The following is a 24,237-nucleotide window of genomic DNA, read 5'->3' on the forward strand; positions in this document are numbered from 1 at the left end:
CATTAATATTGTAGTCTTCAAATCCCTTACAATACCAAATACCCTACAGTAAAGAAATTTTGTTTAAATACATTTTGCAAATGTCAGAATAATGTATGAATTTTATAGTCTCTTTTTATATCAATCGGTTACTTTTTATGCTACTGTCTGTGTGTCTGAAGTTTGGGGAAATCTGTACTTTCTGGATTATATCATCCTTTATTTTCATAAAATAAAATCAGATTTTCATAAAAATGAAACAGATTTCATGACACTGAGAGACCAATTAAAGAGTTCTACACGTTCTTTGTTTCCCAGTAAATGCAATGTGCAAAATATTTAAATATTACCCTGTTTTCAGTCCTCTGGATGAAAGTGGACAGTTCCAGTAGTTATAATGGTCCTAGACTCTGAAATTGTTTGTGTGGAGATTGGAGGACAATTAACAGAGTATGTCCATATCCTATAGGTGAAGTTCTATGTAGAATTTCTGTGCACAGGGAGAATTTTTAGACCCACAGAATGGCTACTAATGACTTCTGCTTACAGTAAAATCCATTTACCACGTTCTTTAATTTTACTGAGCTATAAAGAGACAAGTTTCTTCTTAAGTGAAGGCTAGACAAAGGGCTTCAAGGTTATGAATATTTTATTTTGTCTCCAATAGGAAAAGACACTAAATTTTATCTTCCTCAAGAACATGGGTCATAATTTTTCTTTTTCTTTTTCTTTTTTTTTGGTTGTAAGAAAGAAAAACACATAGTTGGTGCCAGGAAGCTTAGGTTTTTTCCGAAGGAACCTTTATAACTTGTTTTTAATTTTAACTGCCCGTACTGCAAGGACTGAATTGGTCATTTGGTGTAGCTAACATTTAAAACAGGATGCAGGTTGTTTTTGCTTTCAGATTGCTTTTCCAGGAAAAGCAAACTTATGTTTTTTTTTCATCTGATTTTTTTTTTTTTTTTGGTTTTGTTTTGTATTTACTGTTAGTTTGCATTATATCCTTAACTCACAAAATAGACTAGTTTTCAAATTGTTAAATAGTAGTGGATACTACTAACCAGTAAAATGTATTTTAAAAAAAATCGTAAAATCATTGTAAAGGTTGGTTGTGATAAACACTGCAGAGTAAATATTCAATTAAAATCTGTGTGCCAAGACAAGTGTATCTGTATGTGTTGAATTTTGTGTAAACAACTAACAAGGACAAGTTCATATAAATTAAATATCTGGAAACTGTACTTATTAGCTATTTTTTTTTTAAATTAATTTATTTTTGTTACAGATGTTTCTCCTTTTCCCCCCACTGATTCCTCCCTCCCCCTCCCTCCCTGCCCTCTCCCCCGCTTTGTTGTCCATGTCCGTTGTTGTTCATGCATACATGCATATAAGTTCTGTGGTTTATCTCCCCCCGACCCCCTCTTCTGTGGATACTGTGTACCCCATTTCCACGTCTCTGGGGCTACCCCATTCCTCAGACTGTTATGTTCATTATATTCCACAAATAAGTGAGATCATATGACACTTGTCTTTCTCTGGCTTGTTTCACTTAGGATAATACTTTCCAGGTCCCTCCATGTCATCTCAAAGGATAAGAGATCTTTCTTTCTGACAGCTGCATAGTATTCCATTGTGTATATGTACCACTGCTTTTTTATCCATTTGTCTACTGATGGACATTTGGGCTGTTTCTACATCTTAGCTATTGTAAATAGTGCTGCTACAAACATGGGGATACACATATTCTTTGTGATTGGTGTTTCAGGCTTCTTAGGGTATATTCCTAGAAGTGGGATCACTGGGTCAAATGGAAGTTCAATTTTTAATTTTTTGTGGTAACACCATATTGTTTTTCATAGTGGCTGCACCAGTCTGCATTCCCACCAGCAGTGTACTAGAGTCCCCTTTTCTCCACACCCTCGCCAACACTTGTTGTTTGATGATTTGTTGATGGCGGCCATTCTGACAGGTGTGAGGTGATACCTCATAGTTGTTTTAATTTGCATCTCTCTGATGATTAGTGATGTTGAGGATTTCTTCATATGTCTCTTGGCCATTTGTATGTCCTGTTAGGAGAGGTGTCTATTTAGTTCCTCTGCCCATTTTTTAATTGGTTTCTTTGTCTTCCTTTTGTGGAGTTGTATGAGCACTCTATATATATTGGATATTAACTCCTTCTCTGATATATCATTGGCAATAATGCTCTCCCATACAGTGGGTTGCCTTTCCATTTTCATGATTGTATCTTCTGCTGTGCAGAAGCTTTTGAGTTTGATGTAGTCCCATGTGTTCATTTTCTCCTTTGTTTCTATTGCCTTAGGTGATGTGTCAGTGAAAATTCTGCTGCGTATTCTGTCTGAAATTTTGTTGCCTACAGTCTCTTCTAGGATTTTTATGGATTCATGAGTCACATTTAAGTCTTTTATCCATTTTGAGTTTATTCTTGTATATGGTGTAAGTTGATGGTGTAGTTTCATTTTTTTGCATATAGCTGTCCAATTTTCCCAACACCATTTATTAAAGAGGCTGTCTTTACTTCACTGTATGCTCTTGCCACCTTTGTCAACTATTAATTGAGCATATTGCCTTGGGTCCATTTCTGGGTTCTCTGTTCTGTTTCACTGGTCTATATGTCTGTTCTTGTGCCAGTACCAGGCTGTTTTAATTACATTCACTTTGTAGTATAACCTGAAATCTGGTAATTATGATTCCTCCTACATTGTTCTTCCTTTTCAAGATTGCTGTGGCTATTTGGGATCTTTTTTGGTTCCATATGAACTTTTGAAGCATTTGTTCTAGTTCTGTGAAGTATGTCGTTGTTATTTTGATGGCGATTGCATTGAATCTATAGATTGCTTTGGATAGTATGGACATTTAAATGATGTTAATTCTTCCAATCCATGAACAAGATATGTGCTTCCACTTTTTTATATCTTCCTCTATTTCTTTTTTCAATGACCTGTAGTTTTCTGCGAATAGGTTCTTTATTTCTTTGGTTAAGTTTATTCCTAGGTATCTTAATTTTTTTGCCGCAGTGGTAAATGGGATTGTTTTCTTAGTTTCTCTTTCTGTGAGTTCATCATTGGTGTATAAGAATGCCATCGATTTCTTGACGTTAATTTTGTATCCTGCTACTTTGCCAAATTCACTTATTAAGTCTAGTAAATTTTTCATGGAGTCTTTGGAGTTTTCTACGTATAGTGTCATGTCATCTGCGAATAATAACAGTTTAACTTCCTCTTTTCCAGTTTGGATCCGTTTTATTTTTTTTTCCTGTCTGATTGCTGTGGCTAAGACTTCCAGTATTATGTTAAATAAGAGTCGCGAAAGTGGGCATCCCTGTCTTGTTCCTGTTCTTAAGGGAAATGCTTTTAGTTTCTGCCCATTGAATATGATGTTGGCTGTAGATCTTTCATATATGGACTTTATTATGTCGAGATATGATCCCTCTATTCCCAAACTGCTGAGCATTTTTATCAGAAATGGATGCTGGATATTGTCGAAGGTTTTTTCAGCATCTATTGATATGATCATGTAGTTTTTAGTCTTTATTTTATTTATGTGGTATATCACATTTATTGATTTGCGAATATTGTACTGGCCTTGCATCCCTGGGATGAATCCCACTTGGTCATGGTGAATAATTTTTTTGATGTGTTGCTGGATCTGATTTGCTAGTATTTTGTTCAGGATTTTGGCATCTATGTTCATCAGGGATATTGGCCTATAGTTTTTTTTCTTTGTAATGTCTTTTTCTGATTTTGGAATTAGAATGATGCTGGCCTCATAGTTAGCTATTTTTTTGTAGTGTCCAAACCCAAGGAAGTGTTGGCTTTTTTTGTGAATTCTTGTTATGAAGCCATTGAAACTTTGTTTTGCATGTAAGTTGAAAATGATAAATTCATAATAAACAAAAAGATATTTTCTAGAGCTAGCACACACAAAATAATGTTTTCCAATACAAAGCTGACTGTTACAAGTTGTTAAAGTTAGAAAAAAGCAACAGAGGTGTAAGTCTCACATTACTGCTGAGATCCTTGTAAAATCAGGCAAAAAGGTAATGGATGGTGTAGAGTATTTTACTTAGAGAGTAAAGAATTGACGTCTTTCAGCATCACAACTCTGAATAATATTCATTGTGGAATATTAGTAGATATTTATTTTACTTTATATGTGGAAGAAATGGATATCAGATGTGAATCTACTCTTGGCACGTATGAGGGAAGGCATCGGTGCTGGAACTTTCTACGAGTTAGTGGAAACTCATGATTTTTCATCTAGTTAATTATTTTGAATGTAAAAAGATACATTGAGGGTTATACTTATAGCTCACTAGTGTTGTATGGAAAGAAATGATGTTGCTACATGAAAAAATTTGTTGACTAAAATGTCAGTCTACACAGTGTTTCATTCCTAGTAAACAGTCGGTAGCAAATAGAATGCCTCCTGATTTTGAGTCAGCACTGAAGAAAGTAATGAAAATTTTGAGTACTGTCAAAATATGGTCACTGACAATACATCTTTGCCACTTACATTTCAAAAAAAAAAAAAAAAAAAAAAATGAGCCTATTAGTTCAGGCTCTGCTCTTTGACATTAAAATATTCTGACTCATAAGGGGAAAAAGACCCATTCAAATGACTCCTCCCCAGCTACAGCTTCTCAGATGAATGTGGTAGGGTGTTCCAACTTTCTATGTTATTTTGAAATTTTAAATATTTTACAGAAAGGTTGAAAGAATAATTGTGCAGTGAACATAGTATGCTTTTCACCTAAGTTTGCTCTTTACTTTTTGTCATATTGGCTTTATCTCTAGGTCTATATACACACACAAAAATACATATTTTAAACTGAATCAGTTGAAAGTACATTTTAGACATGATACTGCATCCCAAATCATGAGTTTTTTCTTCATCATGGTGATAATATTTTTTAATATTTTGATTGTCTTAATCAAGTGGTGTCTTAGCAGTATAGCTAAAGAATCTTGAACAGCCTGAATCTTTCATTTAATAGCCTAAGTATTATAATTTTTTTTTTTATTGCTGAGGGTAAGAAAGAATATTTACAGAAGATTCAACCATATATGTAACAAATGATTCAGTCATTGTGTTTCTTTTGATGGTTTTCTTTGGGAATTGTGGAGTTCCAAGTAGAATTATACCTTTTTTTTTTTTTCCCTGGAAGTAGTTGCTTCATTTTTACTTAGAGATATTAAAGCAGAGGATGAACAATTATTTGGGAATAATGTAGAAGGTATTCAAACATTGAATTGAATTGTTCCAGTTTTGTTTTAATCATTAGATGTGAACTATAAAACTCATGAGAATGGTAGTTTATTTTATGTACCCATATTTTTGCTGTTTTTTGTTCTTCCTTCCTGATGCTCCAGTGGTGCTTTGTTTATTTTAGCATTTTTTTTTCTGCTTAAACAGTTTCCTTCAGTTGCTCTTTAAGAGTAAGTATGCCAGTGACACATTCTTTCAGTTTTTCTTCATCTGAAAATGTCTGCATTTCTTCTTTATTCCTGAAGGATAGTTTTGCTGAAAATAGAACCCATAGTTGACAGTTCTGGTTTCAGTTCTTCTTATCTCCATTATTTTGGTGAGAAATTTGCTATCATTTGAATTGGTGTTATCCTATGGGGACCATGTTGTTTCTCTTTGCTTCTTTCAAATTTTTTATCCTTCTTAGTTTTCAGAAGTTGAGCAGTGATACTTGTTTTGGTGTAAATTTCTTTGAGTTTATCTTTTTTGAGGTTCAGTCAACTTCCTGAATTTTTTGGTGCTTTGCCAAGTTTGGGAATATTTCAGCAATTATTATCTCTGAATATTTGTTTAGTCCCACTCTCTCCTCTTTCTTCTCCTTCTAGTACTTTAGTGATATGAATATTAGATATTTTGTTAGGGTCCCATAGGTTCCCAAGATTCTGTTCTTTATATATATATCTTTATTGTTGAATGTATTACAGATGTTCCTCATTTTTCCCCTATTGACCCCCTCCTCCTCACTCCTGCCCCCCTCCCACCTTTTCCCACACTATTGTCTGTGTCCACTGGTTATGCATATAAGTTCTTTGGTTTATTTCTTCCCACCCCCCAACCCCTTTCCCTTTGAGGTTTGTCAGTCTAGCAGTGAATTTGTTCTTCTTAATCCCTTCACCTTTTTCACCCATTCCCCAACCCCCCCTCCCATCTGGCAACCAACAAAATGTTCTCTGTATCTATGAGAATGTTTCTGTTGTGCCTGTTCATTTTGTTTGTAGATTCCATTGTTGATAGATATGTATTCATTGCCATTTTGTTTGTTCATATATTTTATCTTTTTCTTCAAGAAGACCCTTCAACATTTCATATAATAACAGTTTGGTGGTGATGAACTCCTTTAACTTTTTCTTGTCTGGGAAATTTTTTATATGGCCATCGATTCTAAATGACAGCTTTGCAGGATAGAGTAATCTTGGTTGTAAGTTCTTGCTTTTCATCACTCTGAATATTTCTTGCCACTCCCGTCTGGCCTGCAAAGTTTCTTTTGAGAAATCAGCTGACAGCCTTATGGGAACTCCCTTGTAGGTAACTAGCTGCCTTTCTCTTGCTGCTTTTAAGATTCTCTCTTGGTCTTGAACCTTTTGCATTTTGATGATGATGTGTCTTGATGTGGGCCTCTTGGGGTTCATCTTGTTTGGGACTCTCTGTGCTTCCTGGACTTGTATGTCTGTTTCCTTCACCAAGTTAGGAAAGTTTTCAGCCATTATTGTTTCACACAGGTTTCCAGTTTCTTGTTCTCTCTCTTCTCCTTCCGGCACCCCCAAGATGCGAATGTTGGCACGCTTGAAGTTGTCCCAGAGGTTCCTTACACTATCCTCATTTTTTTGGATTCTTTTTTCTTTTTGCTGTTCTGATTGGGCGTTTTTTGCTTCCTTATATTCCAAATCGATGGTTTGCTTCTTGGCTTTACCTACTCTACTACTGAATCTGTGTAAATTATTCTTTATTTCAGTTAATGCCTCCTTCATTTCTGACTGTGCATCCATCATTTCTGACTGGTCCTTTTTTATGCTCTTGAGGCCTTCCCTAAGTTCACTGAGGTTCTCACTAGGTTCATTGAGCATCTTTATAAACAGTATTTGGAACTCAGCGTCTGTGAGGTTGCTTATCTCCATTTCGCTTAGTTCTTTTCTTGGGGTTTTGTTCTGTTCTCTCATTTGGGACCTGTTTCTTTGTCTCCTCATTTTGGCTGCCTCCCTATGTTTGTTTCTGTGTATTACTTAACGAGAGGTATGGGGTTATCTGAGACCAGATGCTGCTTGTTTGAAGTAATTTAGGAAAACCTGAAGCAGGATCCAAGACAGGCCAATCCTTTGGTGAAGCAACTGGCAACAGCTTGGGTGGGCCTGAAAGTTGGGTGGGGCAGGGCCTCAGGGAGTCACCAGGTTGGGGCTACCAGTGTGAGCCAGGTTGCTGGAGTCCCAGATATGTCTGCTGTCTGCCGCCCCAGGGAAGGGCTCACCAAAGGAACAAAGGCCTCTGACAGCATGTTTGTCCCAGAGAAAGCCCCCTCTCCAGCCCTCGCTCTAATGCCAAACAGCTCAGTTCTTCCCTGTATGTCTCTGGTGCCCCTTGAGCTGCCTCCCCTCCAAGCTTAGAGGGAGCAAGGCCGATAAGTCCATGAGCGGGCCTCTAAGGAGCTGCCTGGGGCTCCAGCCGAGTCAGCTTTCCTGAGCCTCAGTTCGCGCTGGTTTTTCCAGCCAGAAGTTATGGGGACTTCTCTTCCTGGCACTGGAACCCTGAGCTGGGTACCTGGTGTGAGATGGGGACCCCTCAGTCCTCATGAAGGACCTTTCCAGCTGAGGTGTCCTCCTGATTTTTATCCGCCACACGTGGATGTGGGACCAGCCCATTGCACCTCCGCCCCTCCTACCAGTCTTGATGTGGCTGCTGCTTTAATTTTGTAGTTGTAGGACTTCCATTCAGCTGGATTTCAGGCGGTTTTGAATGATGGTTGTTCTGTAGTTTAGTTGTAACTTTGATGTGGTTGTGGGAGGACGCAATAACCACATTTACCTATGCCGCCGTCTTGACCGGAAGTCTTAGATTATACCTTTGAAGACCACAGAGATAAGCAAGTGTATGGTATTTTCAGGGAATAAAGATCTGACATGACTAGATGGCATGAACTATATTATAGAACTGCAGTCAGTAGAGGCAATGTGATGATATAGTGGAAAGATAAAAGGCTTAAGAGTCAGAAGTGGGTATAATTCTAGTTTTGCCTCTCTTTAGCTCTGCGGTCTTGGACAGATTAATTTCTGAATTCGTTTCTCATTGGTAAAATGATGATAATATATATGTTTTAATGGTCTGTTGTGTGGGAGATGTTTGTGAAAGAGACTGGTACTGGTACATAGAGATATGAGCCCAGCTGGTGTGGCTCAGTGGTTGAGTATCGGCCCATGCACCAAGAGGTCACTAGTTCAATTCCCGGTCAGGGCACAAGCCCAGTGGACCAATCCCCAATGGGGGACATGCAGGAGGCAGCCAATAGATGTTCTCTCTCATGGGTATTTCTATCTCTCTCCCTTCCTCTCTCTAAAATAAATAAAGAAAAAAATTTTTAAAAAGAGATATGAAATATATGTCCCTGCCTTTGATGTATATCTCCTTTATCCTCTTCCTTGTTCATAGCTTTACTTATAAAATTTTTTTGGTAATTCTTTTAAAAAGAACGTTCCTATTGATTTTTAGAGAGAGACTAAGGGGGAGAGAGAGAAACATCAATGTGAAAGACAAACACCTATCAGCTGACTCCTACATGCCCCATACTGGGCATTGAGCCTGCAACCCAGACGTGTGCTCTGACCAGGAATCAAACCTGCAACCTTTTGGTGCACGGGATGATGCTCAACCAACTGAGCCACACTGGCCAGGGCTTTTTGTTAATACTTACTTTACTTACAGAATGATTTAAAAATTTTTTTCTTGACATTGTTTGTAGATCTGAAAAGCTTTGTAGAGATTACAAGTGATAAGAAAATACTAGTTGCTACGTTTGGATAGTAGTATGCTAAATGAAATAAGCTGGTCAGAGAAAGGAAAGTACCTTATGATTTCACTCATATGTGGAACCTAATGAATAAATTAAACTGACGAAGTGGAGACAGATTCATGGAACAAATTGACAGCTGTGAGAGGGTAGAAGGTTAGGGGATGGGTGGGAAGGGTGAAGGGATTAAGCAAAGAAAAACGACTCATGGACACAGACAGCAGTATGGTGATTGCCGAAGGGACGTGGGGGAGGGGAAATGGCAAAGGGATAAATGGTGATGGAAGGAGACTTGACTTGGGGTGGTAAACACACAATATAATATACAGATGATTTATTGTAGAATTGTATACCTGAAACCTATATAATTTTAGTAACCAATGTCACCCCAATAAATTCTATTAAAAAACAAATAAAAAAAAAAAAGCTCTGGCTGGGTTACACAGTTGATTTAGAGCTTTGTCCTGATAATGCCAAAGTTGTGGGTTTTATCCCCAGTCAGGGCTAATCAACCAATGAATGCGTAAATAAGTGGAACAACAAATCTTCCCCCTCCCCCCGCACCTTCCCTCCCTAAAATCAATAAATTAAAAACATAAAAAAAAAAAATTCTAGCTGCTGTTTTTTAAAATCAACATTTCATGCATTTTTATTGACAACTCTATTATTACATATGTATTTTAATTTTTTTAGTGCTTAGCAGAGGTTCTGATACTTAAGTAAATGTTCATTGATCAATATGTATGAGTAGACATTGTGCATGCCATTTGAAAATGTGAAAAATCTCAAACTTCCTTTAATTTTGCTGCCAATTAATAGACAAGTTCAATAGAGGCCATTACCTAAACTTGGGAGTGAGCCATATTTAAAAATTGAATTGTGAAAAAAATATTTTTAGTATAAAGAAATCACATTTTGTGGTAATAATAGGGGCTATTTAGAAGTTTTTATCCAATGTGGCTCTTCCTTTGAAAATAAAAAAATTACTTTGCAAATAATTTTCCAACTATGTTGGGAATAAAACCACTCAGTGAAAAATTTTGCTTGGTGTGAGGAAGAAAGACCAAGGCTTTTGGTTAAAATAATAACTAGGCTTTTTAAAGTTGATTGATATGCTTATCTATGGGGGACTGAATAATGCTCTTTTACTTTAAATCTTTTAAAAATATATTTATACTAATTAAAAAACAAGCTATTTCTTTAAAGACCTAAGATTATCAGAAAGATACAAAAGATTTTCTTTGAAGTGTACCCTGAACAAATAGATTTTTCTTTTCAACAGTAAAAATAGTTTTCTCCTCATTTATGAGGTGCTAACTGTAAAGAACACATTTATTAACACATTTTCTCAAGGTCACTTCAACAACTGCAAAGGTATTTAGGGAGTATATTTAACTCTAGTCTAACAGACGAAAATTTTCCTGCAGTACACATAAAGTCACTATTAAATTATTTAAAATTATTCTGAGACCTAATGAAAATTAACATTTGAAAATGTTTACTGGAAACTCTAGGCTAATTATTCAAATATGGTTAGTGTTATCTTTCTTTGGTTCCTTTCATTGTAAAACATTTTAAGAAATCATAAAATCCTCTAGGGAGGGGAAAACCGTTACTGAGGTGTAACTGTTTCTTATTTGGAGACTGGAGATTCTTCTAGCTACTTGATCACGTTTGTTTTGCACCCCTTCATAATGTTGGTTGCAGTGTTCTTTTGTTTTGGGGGTTCAGTTGAATTTATTTTTTGCGTTGATAATTTCATAGATCCATAAAAGGTCAGAACTGAAGTAACTGCCTTCTTCTCATGATAGCCCAAAGCAGGACAGCTCCAGTTTTGTCATTTTTGCCCCCAGCAATGTTTCAGGCTTAATTTGCTCTAGGACCCACTTGTTGAGCTTTCTGGTCCTCCAACATCATATTTCAGATGAATTAGTTTTTTTTTTCCTGTCCTCCTTTTTCACTGTCCAACTTTCGCATTTGTAGGTAGTAATTGGGAATATGAGAGTGTGGGTGATCTTAGCCTTGGTCTCTAATACACATCTTTGTTTTGGATGATCTTCCTAACTCTTGCATTGCTGTTCTTCCAAATCTCAGCCTTCTCTTGATTTCTTTGAGTAGTAAGAAGCAATCCTTGAATCAACCACTCCAGGTCATCTACCCATAGCAGTTTTAATGATTCACTTTTAAAGATGGGGTTGAGTCTGAGTTCTCAATTATTAAGAGTATTAAGAGTTTGAAAGAAGTTGAGAACCACAAACCTGCATGGTTGTAAATGATCAATGCTTGTCTGAATGAATGAAGCCTGCTTGAAAAGCTAAAGTAACATTATTTTTATCCTTACCTATGTGAGGTTGATTTTTATCTGTCAGAAAACAGAGCTATTAAAGAAGATAAGTACATACTAGATTTGTGCATTTTGTCTCTCTCTCTTTAATGTAGATACTTTTAAATTAGTGTATTTTCAATATTCATGACTTTGATCAGAAAGTAGTCTGGAAATTGCTGGCTTGGAGGACTTCATGTGATGAATTTGTGTGCCAACAGTGTCTGTATTTCTAGTCTCAAAATTGGCAGTGGATATTTTACTTTTGTGTAATTGGTAAGATCAGATGTATAAATGATTTCATTGTCGTGATCCTTATACCCTATTTGTAGTTGATTTGAATTTCTTTCAGGCTGAACAGATTGTAATGTGGGGGCAAAGTGGAAAGCCAACCAGAACTGATTGTGGTTAGTTGCTTAGAATTCTTGCTTACCATGTTCTGTTTTGTTTTGTTTTTTTAATTGTGTTCAGTTTCTGTTTGTGTACTATATAAATTCTATGACAATAAACATAGTATGTAAATAAAGGTGCTGTTGTTTGTTTTAATGATCTTTCTTAATCTAATGTTTGTTGTTACTTAATTTAGAGACCAAGAAGCGGCAGTGTAAAGTTCTCTTTGAGTACATTCCACAAAATGATGATGAACTGGAGCTGAAAGTGGGAGATATTATTGATATTAATGAAGAGGTAAGGAAAACATGTGTTAGAGGTAAGGAGCAATTAGGATTGATGCTCTGCATATCATAAAAATGCTTTGTTAAGGATATGAGTTTTTTGTTACTTTTTTGCAAATTTCATTTTGTTTTTTTAATTTTTTTTCTTTATTGCTCTCAGAGAGAGAGGAAGGGAGAGGGAGAGAGAGGTAGAAACATCGAGAGAGAACATTGATTGGCCACCTGCTGCATGCCCCCCATTGGGGATCGAGCCTACAACCTGATCATGTGCCCTGACCAGGAATCAAACCAACAACCTCCTGGTACATCGATGCTCAACCACTGCGCTACACCGGCCGAGCTCATTGTTGTTGTTTTTTTAATAATAATTTTAAAATAGAGACTTCAAATGGATCTTTAATGACTTAATATATTGTTGTTTTATATGTAGAACTAAAACTTCACTCATCCTTGCTATACCTAATACTTGTGTACCATAATTGTTGATTTTAGGAAGAAAAGCAAACCTTATTAAACTAAAAATTAATCTAAGTGGCTAAGAATATAAATAAACCTTTCCTTTGATTCTGAATTCACTTTAGACACAAAGCAGTAAAATAGACAGAATTTTACTTTTTACATAGCAAAGGAAAACAAAAGCAAAATCTTTAAAATGCTTTGTACTGTTTGAATGAGCACACTGAAATATTACCCCAAAACTCTTTTCTCTCATTTTAATATCTTAGAATATTTTAAAAATACCTTTTCATATCTCTGCTTTTACCATTAATGAAATATTAAAGTTTTATTTGGCAGCTGAAGTTTTCATTTTCAGAGTATATGTTTTGATACCATATATTGTCACAGGGATTGATATTGTGTCCTAACATCGTACAATTCAGTGTATCACTTAGGTTTAAGTTCCAGTGTGTTTATACGAAAGGCAGTTCTGTTTTATTTCTACTATGTGGCAATAATAATAATGTTTGTTTAACTTATATCTAAAAAAATGTTTCACATTTATTCCTTTAATTTTTAAACAACTTGGAGAACAGAATTTGTATTCCAGTTTTGCATATGAAGAGATTGAATCATACAAGATAAGTGATTGGCTGTGTCCGTTACTTTTGCTACATGGCATGCCATCCCAAACTTTGTGGCAAAGACAGCTATTTTATTAGGTTCATGGGTGTGTGATCACAGATTCAGATAGGGCACAGCTGGGATGACTTATGTCTGTTCTTTGATGTCTGGGGGGCTCAACTAGAAAGATCCAATTTGGGGGCTGGAATCCTGGGAAGGCTTCTTCACTGACATGTCTGGCGCTTCGAAGACTTGAAGATTAGGATTGCCTATGGAAAACCATTGTGTAGCTTCTCCATGTGGCTTGACTATTTTACTGTAGTGGGTGGAGGTTTCAGGATAGTTGGACTTATTACATGGTAAGTAATTCAGGGCTCTAAAGTGTAAGCATTCCAGTGAACATAGAGATGCTTTTTACAATCTAACCTTGGAAGTGATAGTGTCACTTTCACCACATTCTGCTAATGACAAGCAAGACTGAAGAGGGTGGAGACAAAGGCCACCACTTCTTGGTGGGAGGAATATCAAGTTTACTTTGTAGATCAGTATAGGGGTTAGGAGATCTTGCTTCAGACAACATTGCCCAAGGTCATATGCCTGCATGCAGAGGAGCTGGAATCTGAATCCACAAAGGTCTGTTTCTGAGTCAGTGTTTTTCACCACCATACTACCCTGCCTCTTAAGAATTCCTTAATAGGAATTATTATAAATTATTTACCCTAACTACCCAATTGCTGCTAATTTGGGATCCCAGGTATAGATAATGGTTTTCTGATGTGTTTCTTTGTTGTTCCTAGTCAGTGTGGTCTACTTTCACAGTTGAGTTCCCCTGAAAATGCCCAGGTTTACTTCTGAGCCTTTTCTCCTCTTCATGTGGCGCTTAGTGGCTTGTAGTCAGAATACACCACGCCAGCCGCCCCTCCATCAGGGTGTGTGGATACCTTCAAGCAGGGTCTCAGAGGCATCTCTGAGCGTGCACCCCTGCAACCAGGTGCAGCGTCGGCTGCTCAGAATTACTCATCAACAGAATCAAGTGCCTTTATTGTTGGTTTTTTTTTTTCCTCATCTTTTTTTTTTAATCTCCTAGTTACAGTAAATAAAAGGGTCACTTTAACCAAACAGCTTGTTTCAAGACCTAATAAGGGATTGACTTTTTACTGGTGGTATTCTCTTTAATGTGTTCCTATACATGACATTAAAAACTACCCCCATCCCAAAAAGTATTAAGTAACTTCATGAAAATTTAGTAACATTGGTATGGAATATAAATTGTTCTAAAGAGTTTGATTTTTGAGGGTATTTTTGGTTGGGGGAGTGTTTAGTAGAGCTTGCTATCTGGATTTTTAAAAATAAGTGATTCTTTTTTCATACTTGAGTTATGGCTCACTGTTCAAGTAAAGGGCTAAGTAATTTCATGTGGTGATTAGGAGGTTATATTCTTTTATTCATCAAACATTTCCAAATAAAAATTTACAGATACTTAAATAATATAGTAAAACCTTGATATAATGGACTAATTCTGGTGAGGGGGTGTCCCTTAAATTCAAAAATCCATTATATAATAAAGTAGGTTTTCCAAATTCATATATTAAAAAATTGACAAATTAGTTAGTTTCCCTGGTTTTAATTATGTAGACATATTTGTGTAATTAAAATTAAGTATGTATAAAAGTTTAATTTCACAGAAAAGTTCTCTGTATGTATTACTATAATTTTAAATTTATATTCACTAGGTGTAGTAAATGTGTGCATTCACAATGAGTAAACAAATGCACACTGCTGGGGTGAACCCTGGCAGCTTTCCTTAAAACTGCTGCAGAACCCTGGCAGGTTTGGCTCAGCAGTAGACCCATAGACCAAAGGGTCTTGGGTTTGAATCTGGTCAAGGGCACATATCTGGGTTTCAGGTTTGATCCCTGGCTCTGGTTGGGATCATGTGGGAGGCAACTAATCAGTGTGTCTGTCTCACATTGATGTTTCTCTCTCTCCCTCTCTCTCCCTGCCTCCCTTCCACTCTATCTAAAAAAATCAATGGAAAAATATCCTTGGGTGAGGAGTAACAAAAAACAAACAAAAAAAACTGCTGCAGAAAGTCATGCCACGGGACAATAAAACAAATTACCGCACACTCGTGGTGTGATCACGGGCTCATCATTCACTGAACATTGTTTACGAGTGATGATTCTTGGATTTAAATATTCAGGCTATAGTTGTAGATATGTAATCTTTATTTATGTTTTTTCCAACATACGGCCTATTCGTTAAAATTTGTTAAAATAACAATTAACAACAACAACAAAAATAACCTGTTCATTTAATTGTGAGCAAATCCTGGTTAAAAGCATTTTTAAATTAACAGGTTGTTAATTCTCACATATAATATATGGACCAGGAATTTTGTCTGTTAAATCAAGGTCTGCAGAATCGAGGGTTTAATGGAATATGTCATAATGACAAACCGAGGCTCAGTAGTGTATAAAAGAGTAACACTCCAGAAGAAAACTTATCTGCTTTTGGTATTAATACACTATTCTTGTTTATCTAATACTTTTATGAAAATTGTTTCTTTACAGGTTGCAATTGATTACAAGTTCTCATTGTAAATGTTGCAGAGTGTTGTTGGTACATGACTTATCCCATATGTGGTTAATCCAATCCACTTAGATTTAATTTATTTAAAATAGATTTTCCTATTGTGTTTCCTAAAGGGATTATTTTGCATTTCTAACTTTGTGCTCATTCATTTATGTAGTTTAATTTTCCCATAGGGAGAAGATACTCATTTAAGAAAAATTTTTATTATTTTTGACTTTTGAACTCTTTCAGGTAGAGGAAGGCTGGTGGAGTGGAACCCTGAACAACAAAGTGGGACTGTTTCCTTCAAATTTTGTGAAAGAATTAGAGGTAACAGATGATGGTGAAGCTCATGAAGCCCAGGAGGATTCAGGTAGACTATTTTTAAAAATTTGAATAGGTTTAAGTAAACTTTATGTATTATCTAGTGTTTATTTTGTATCTTTTTAAACTATTTTCTTAACTTTTGAACTGTGAGGTTTGATTTATCGACTTAAAAAGCAAATAAACAGCCCTGGCCGGTTTGGCTCAGCGGTTAGAGCGTCCACCTGCGGTCCGGAGAGACCCGGGTTCGGTTCCCACTAGGGGCACGTACCTCGGTTGCAGTTTGTCCCCGGCCCTGGTTGGTTGTGCGGGTGGCAGCCACTCGTTGTGTCCCTTTCACATCGATGTTTCTCTCTCTCTCTCCCTTCCTCTCTCTCCCTCCCACTCTGTCTGTACAAAAAATGGAAAAATGTCCTCGAATGAGGATAAAAAAAAAAAAAAAAAAAAGCAAATAAACAAAACAGTTTATGACAATGTCTTAAAATGGGCTTAAATGTCTAGGGAAAATAATTTAATGTTGTTTTCTCTGATGTGTGCTTTAGCTTGAGGTAAACTTTTAGTACCCTCATTGTGAAATGATAATACTTATGTTATCTTATTTCTTCCCACTTAACGATATGCTCACATATAGTTTTATTTTTTATTTTTTCTTTATTGATTTTAGAAAGAGAAGAAGGGAGAGAGAGAGAGATAGAAACATTGATAAGAGAGAACATCAATTGGCCGCCTCCTACATGCCCCCCACTGGGGATTTGGCCCACAACCTGGGTGTGTGCCCTGACCAGGAATTGAACTGGTGACCTCTTGGTGCATGGGTTGATGCTCAACCACTGCGCCACACTGGCAGGGCAACTCACAGTTTTGATTTGAGTTTGCAAATGTCCTATCCACTTCATGAATTTTAGAAACTCCTGAAGTCAAAGATGCTAAAGTTAGTCTTTAGTGAAGATGCTGATTCCATTGAAAGATAGAAAATCATTGAGATAAAAACAAGAGAGCCCTGGCCGGTTTGGTTCAGCAGTTAGAACGTTGGCCTGTGGTCCAGAGAGACCTGGGTTCAGTTCCTACTAAGGGCATGTACCTCGGTTGCAGTTTGTCCCCGGCCCTGGTTGGGTCGTGCGGGTGGCAGCCACTCGATGTGTACCTTTCACATCGATGTTTCTCTTTTCTCTCTCTTTCTCCTTTCCACTCTATCTTAACAAAAAATGAAAAATTGTCCTTGTGTGAGGATGGAAAATAACCAAAAAACCAAGAGAGACTTCTGGTCAAGATGGCAGGTAGGTAAACGCGCTACCTGCCTCCTCCCACAACCACATCAGAGTTACAACTAAACTACAGAACAACCATCATTCAGAACTGTGTGAAATCGCGCTGAGTGGAAGTCTTACAACTATGCAATTAAAGAAGCAGCCATATCGAGACTGGTAGGAGTGGTGGAGTAGTGGACAGGCTGGCCCCACTCCCAAGTGTGGAGGATAAAAATCAGGAGAGACACCTTGGCTGGGAAGGTGCTCACTGAGGACTGAGGGGTCCCCATCCCACACGAGGTGCCCAGCTCAGGGTTCCAGTGCCAGAAAGAGAATCCTCATAACTTCTGGCTGGAAAAACCAGCGGGAACTGAGGCTGAGGGAGGCTGAGGCTGCTGGAGCCCCAGGAAGCTCCTCTTCAAGGGCCCGCACCATCTTACTGCAACTCACTCCTTCTGGGCTCCAGTGTGGGGGAGGCAGCTTGAATGGCACTAGAGACATACGGGGAAGAACTGAGTTGTTTGCACTGGGGCGAGGGCTGGAGAAGCAGCTTTCTCCTGGACAGACGTGCTGTGGGAGGATGTTGTTCCTGTGGTGAGCCCTTCCCCAGAGTGGCAGATGGCCACCATATCTGGGACTTGCACAGTTTGCCCCACTCTGGTGATTCCTTGAGGCCCTGCCCCATCCAACCTTCGGCCCCACCCAAGCTGTTTCTTTTTTTTTTATTCTCACCCGAGGACATTTTTGCATTTATCTTCAGGTAGAGCAGGAGGGAGAGAGGGAGAAAGAGAGAGAGAGAGAGAATCACTGATGTAAGAGAGACACATTGAGTGATTTCCACCCACATGACCCCAACTGGGGCCAGGGACAAACTGCAACCAAGATACATGTCCTTAGTGGGAACCAAACCCCGGACTCTCTGGTCCGCAGGCCGACGATCTAACTGCTGAGCCAAACCGGCCAGGGCATCAAGCTGTTTCTAATGGCTTTACCATAGGATTGGCCTGTCTTGGATCCTGCTTCAGATTTTTCTAAAATTTCTCAAACAAGCAGCATCTGGTGTCAGTGAGCCCCATACCTCTTATTAAGTGACCCCAGGCCAGGCACTAGAAGCAGCGAGGCTAGGTTCACAACTTGGCTTTTCCTGGGCACCTTCAAGCCCAGCACAAGAAGCAGCCATCAGTAGATCACTTTGTGGCTTATGCTGGGTGGCCCTGGGTAGAACATAGGCAATTGCTGACCTTGCTCCAGAGCCAGCGCACCCCGTGGACAGCTTTAGACCACATCACAGCACCACCACCCAGCTACCTCCACAAGTGACAAGACTCAGTGGGTACCAGAGCCCTGCTGAAGTAAGTCTTGCTCTGTGTGGTGGGCCCCTACACAGCTGACCATCCAAGGTAGTCAGAGGCCAGTGGTCAGTGAGCATAGCCAATCCTTGCAGCCGATCAGCCTGAATAAATCCCTTCCATTGATGTGCCAACAGCAATCAAGACTCAGTTACAACAGAAGGGTATACAGTCCACACCAGGGGTGCACCTCGAGGGCCCAGCTGGAGTGACCAAGGAGGCTGTGCCACTGGACCCTGCAGGAAACCTACTACAATAGACCACACTATGAAGCCTACGAGACATAGCAACTCTACCTAATACATAGAGACAAACAGGGAGGCCACCAAAATGAGGAAGCAAACATGCCCTAAGTGAAAGAACAGAACAAAATTCCAGGAAAAGAACCAAACAAAATGGAGATAAACAGTCAATCAGATGCAAAGTTCAAAACACTGGTTATAAGGGTGCTCAGGGACTTAATGAGAACTTCAAGGAACTTAAGCAGAACTCCAAGGAACTTAGTGAGAACATCAACAACATGGAAAAGGACCGGTCAAATGAAGGATGCACTAACTGGAATAAAGGATAATTTACAGGGAATCAATAGTAGAGTAGGTGAAGCCAAGAAGCAAACCATCGATTTGGAATATAAGGAAGCAAAAAACACCCAGTCAGAACAGACAAAAGGAAAAAGATAAAAGAAATAAAAAAGATGAGGATAGTGTAAAGAGCCTCTGGGACAACTTCAAGTGTACCGACATTCCCATCATGGGGGTGCCAGAAGGAGAAGAGAGAGAACAAGAAATTGAAAACCTATTTGAAAAAATAATGACAGAAAACTTCCTTCACTTGGTGAAGGAAACAGACTTACAAGTCCAGGAAGCACAGAGAGTTCCAAATAAGATGAACCCAAAGAGATCCACACCAAGACTCATCATCATCATCAAAATACCAAAGGTTAAAGACAAAGATAGAATCTTTAAAAAAAAATTTTTTTTTTCTTTATTGATTTGAGAGAGAAAGGAAAGGAGAGGGAGAAAGAGAGAAACATCGATGAGAAAGAACATCGATTGGCTGCCTCCTGCATGCTCCCCTCTGGGGATCAGGCCTACATTCTGGGCATGTTCCCTGACCAGGAATTGAACCAGCAGCTTCTTGGTGCATGGGCTATTGCTCAACCAGTGGGCCACACCTATGGGTCAAAGAGAGAATCTTAAAAGCAACAAGAGAAAAGCAGTTGGTTACCCTCAGAGGAGCTCCCATAGACTGTCAGCTGATTTCTCAAAAGGAACTCTGCAGTCCAGAAAGGAGTGGCAAGAGATATTCAAAGTGATGAAAAGCAACGACCTACAACCAAGATTACTCTGTCTTGCAAAGCTGTCATTTAAAATTAATGGTTATATAAAGAGTTTTTCAGACAAGAAAAAGCTAAAGGGGTTCACCCCCAAACCAGTATTATATGAAATGTTGAAGTGTCTTCTTGAAGAAGAACAAAAATGTGAACAATAAAATGGCAGTGCCCTGGCCAGTTTGGCTTAGCGGTTAGAGCACTGGGTCACAGACCAATGAATGAGTCGTGGGTCTAATTCCGATGAAGGGCATGTTCCTAGGTTGCGATTCGTCCCTGGCCCTGGTTGGGTCGTGGGGGAGGCAACCAGTTGATGTGGCTCTATCACATCGATGTTTCTCTCTGTCTCTTTCTCTCTCCCTCCTACTCTGTCAGATAATAAGTAGACAGGTATCCTTGGGTAAAGAATGAAACACACACACAATAAAACAATAAAATGGCAAGTACATTTCTATCAACAATTGAATCTACCAACTAATGAGCAAGCAGAACAGAAAGAGACACATAGATGGGAGGGGGCTGGGGGATGAGTGAAAAAGATGAAGGAATTAAGAAGTACAAATTGTTAGACTAATGATCTCAAAGGGAAGGGTGGAGAGAGGGTAGGAAGAGATAAACCAAAGAACTTCTATGCATATATGCATAACCAATGGACACAGACATTATTAGTGTGGGGAAGGTAGGAGGGGGTGGGGTTGGGGAGGAGGGAGTCAGTGGGGGAAAAAGGGGATATCTGTAATGCATTCAACAATAGAGATGTTTTTTTTTTTTTTTTAAATCATTGAGATAGAAATGAATAGTAGAGTCATAACAGATAGATTTATTACTTTGTTACTCTTATTTGAGAATACTTGGCACCAATTCTGAAGTCAAAACTTATATTTTAAACAAACATCTGGCTTAAATTTAATGGTACACTTATTCCTTAGCAAATTGTCCCCTGAATTATTACTGATCTGTATTGGTATTTCTTATGTTTTATGGGTATTGGATCCTCTGATATTTATTTTTAACATTAAAATTTGGCATTAATTAGCCCTGGTCGGTTTGGCTCAGCAATTAGAGCGTCGGCCTGTGGTCTGGAGAGACCTGGGTTCGGTTCCTGCTAAGAGCACATACCTTGGTTGCAGTTTGTCCTCGGCCCTGGTTGGGTTGTGTGGGTGGCAACCACTCGATGTGTCCTTTTCACTTCGATGTTTCTCTCTTTCTCTCCCCTTCCCACTCTATCTGAACAAAATATTAAAAAAAAAAAAAATGTCCTCAGGTGAGGATAAAAAAAAAAATTGGTATTAAAGCTTATGGTGAAATGATTTTTTGTAAATTAATTAATTTATTTTTGTTACAGATATTTCTCCTTTTTCCCCCCACTGATTCCCCCCACTTTCCCTCCCCACCTTGTCCCTACCTTTGTTGTTCATGTCCATTGTTCATACATACATGCATATAAGTTCTGTGGTTTATCTCTCTCCCCTCACCCCCTCTTCTGTGGATTGTCAGTCTGTACCCCACTTCCATGTCTCTGGGACTACCCTGTTCCTCAGACTGTTTTCATTATATTCCACAAATAAGTGAGGTCGAAGTAATTTTTATAATGCCTTAAAATATGTACAAAATTTAAAATCCACATGGGACCACTCACAAAATAAACAAGTTTATTCTTGGATGTATATTGTTATTTTTATAATTATAAATACTTTGGGCACTTTCTTGCACTGTTTAGCTTTATTTGAATTTTAGTGACCTTGCGGAGTTATATCTGTTAAAAATGCACTTCCTTGCTTGCTTAACCTCTTTACAATAACAAGCATTCTAAATGTGGGACTTGGTGATTATGGCGTGGTAAGTCAGCGGTTTAAGTACACTGTAATTCCTTTCTTTTTTAAGCTCTAATTTTTAGGCAGAAAGTTTTTGAATATTGATTTGAATGCCAGAAAGTGAGTGCTTTGTAAGGACTTTGGAACTATAGTAATAAAAGTATCTAGTGCTTAGAGTTTGATCTTATGCATTATGACTTAAAGAATTGATATTCAGCCCTGGCCAGTTTGGCTCAGCGGTTAGAGCATTGGCCTGCAGTCCGGAGAGACCTGGGTTCGGTTCCCGCTATAAGGGCATGTACCTCGGTTGCAGTTTGTCCCCGGCCCTGGTTGGGTTGTGTGGGTGGCAACTACTCGCTGTGTCCCTTTCACGTTGATGTTTCTCTCTCTCTCTCTCCCTCCCACTCTATCTGAACAAAATATCAAAAACTGTCCTCGGGTGAGGACTAAAAAAAAAAAAAAAGAATTGATATTCACTCTTCCTGTGTCCTAACAAAGTGTAATATCCTCTGTAACTGGTATTTTGATTGTCTTTTTAGTTAATAAAATGGTATTTGTAGTAGCTGTTACAGGAATTATAGTCGACTGTACGTTATAAAATGGTTTGGTTTTGTTTTTTTGCTGATAGTACTTTAATTCCATGTCCATCACAGTTTATTTTACATAGTTTCTCCTTATACTTTTTTATATTTAGTGGTGCTCTTCTGTTATCTTCATTTAATCAATAAACTGAAATATGTGGGGATGATATTCTTGGTTTTAGCTATTACTGCAAAGAAGATAATTTTGAGTCTAGACAAAGGTGGGAATATTACCCAAGCCTTCATGGGTAACTTATGTGTATGCCCTCAGTTTTCACTGAAGGACTTGTAGGACCATAAAATAAAAGTTACGAGAGCTACTATTATATTTTTTATAGGAATGTGGTAAATTCATAATTCTGTTCTGATGGGTTTCTATCTAAAATCTCAAGATATTCTTTTAGTATTTAATTTCATGAAAAGATTTACTTCTCAAAGGTAGTGTTACATTTCCATTTTTATAACAAAATGACTCCTTTTTGTCAAATATAACCTTTTTTTTGTGTAGAGTGTCCTTTTGCCACTTTTCAGGTTCCACTTATTTGCTAAATAAAACTTGCTTTTAATTTTTCCCCTTATTCTATAAAGTCAGTCACTATCTGCTGGAATTGTCCTCCCTAGTATAGTCTTCTCCCCACCATAAGCCTGTCAGAATCTCTACCGAGATGCTAATAAGAATCTCAAACTTAGGGGTCAAAACTGATCTTCTGCCCTTTCCCAGCCCCCAAATCTGCTGTATGCCGCCTTCTTTATCTGAGTTAGTGGCAACTCCATAGTCCTTTTACTTACACCAAAGACTTGGATTCATCTCTTTTTTACTCTTCTTTTTAATCTCACACACTACTTTTTTTTGTTTATCCTCACCTGAGGACATTTTTTCATTTTTTTGTTCAGATTGAGTGGGAGGGAGAGAGAGAAACATCGACGTGAAAGGGACACATCGAGTGGCTGCCACCCGTACGACCCAAGCAGGGCCGGGGACAAACTGCAGCCGAGGTACATGCCCTTAGCGGGAACCGAACCCGGGTCTCTCAGGACCTCAGGCCGACGCTTTAACTGCTGAGCCAAACCGGTCAGGGCTAATTTGTTATTTTTATTTACACTTTCTATTAAGCAGTACAGAATATAGACACTGTGGAAGGGGGGAATATCAAGACTTTCCTCCTGTGAGGTGTCCTTCTTCACACATGATTCTTTCAGAAACGGTTTGGACGGGGCCCACCTCGCCTTTCCCCTCGCTGGGGAACGGGAACGACACTGCCCCCGGCTCAGCGACACAGCCGAAGAAGATCCGAGGAGTCGGATTTGGAGATATTTTTAAAGAAGGCTCTGTGAGACTCAGGACAAGAACATCCAGTAGTGACACAGAAGAGAAAAAATCAGAAAAGGTAATAACCAATAAGCGTTCCTTAGATTATAACTCTACTCTTTGTCTCCTTTAGCACTTTTTAGAATGTAAAAGTCACTGCAAATTTTAAATGTCCCATTTTGAGATCACTGGTCATTGGTAAAGAAGACTGTGAGAAACTGTTTTCACGTTTACAGTGATTAATGTTTTTGTATGATTTTGATAAAATTAGCATGTTTTGTGGTAAATTTAATAGAAACTGTCCTTAGTGGAAGCTAGTTTTAGTTGTCATGGTGTAAAAATAGAGAAGCCAAGGCTTTTTTGCCTTTTCAAGCTAAAATGATATATTTTTCTTTTAATTTGAAGTAGGCCTCACACGGGCCGTGTTAAGGTGGCTTTGCGCTGAGACGTGAAGTTCATTAGGCTCTGCTTAGCTTTTCCCTGGCCCGTCAGCAGTGGGCAGACCTGCTCACCTCCCGCTCCACCTGCAGGCGGAACTTTATTTTTCTTTAGCATTTCACTGGCCTTGTGAATAAATCAAAGTGAATGTTCTATGCGTTGTAAGCTCTAATAATATTTTAAACGAAAGTGT

General features: G+C 38.3%; 1 protein-coding gene across 7 annotated transcripts in view; it reads left to right on the top strand.

Moving 5' to 3' along the window:
* LOC118621223 (CD2 associated protein) overlaps positions 1–24,237 on the top strand; it is a 160,142-nt gene that overhangs the window by 51,446 nt on the left and 84,459 nt on the right. For all 7 annotated transcript variants that reach the window (XM_036248569.1, XM_036248573.1, XM_036248574.1 and 4 more), the window contains 3 exons: positions 11,929–12,029; positions 15,905–16,025; positions 23,498–23,685. In XM_036248569.1, the coding sequence (XP_036104462.1) occupies positions 11,929–12,029; positions 15,905–16,025; positions 23,498–23,685 (410 nt within the window). The remainder of the gene's footprint in view (positions 1–11,928; positions 12,030–15,904; positions 16,026–23,497; positions 23,686–24,237) is intronic.

This window comes from Molossus molossus, unplaced genomic scaffold, assembly GCF_014108415.1.
Source record: "Molossus molossus isolate mMolMol1 unplaced genomic scaffold, mMolMol1.p scaffold_m16_p_8, whole genome shotgun sequence".
Lineage (NCBI taxonomy): Eukaryota > Metazoa > Chordata > Mammalia > Chiroptera > Molossidae > Molossus > Molossus molossus.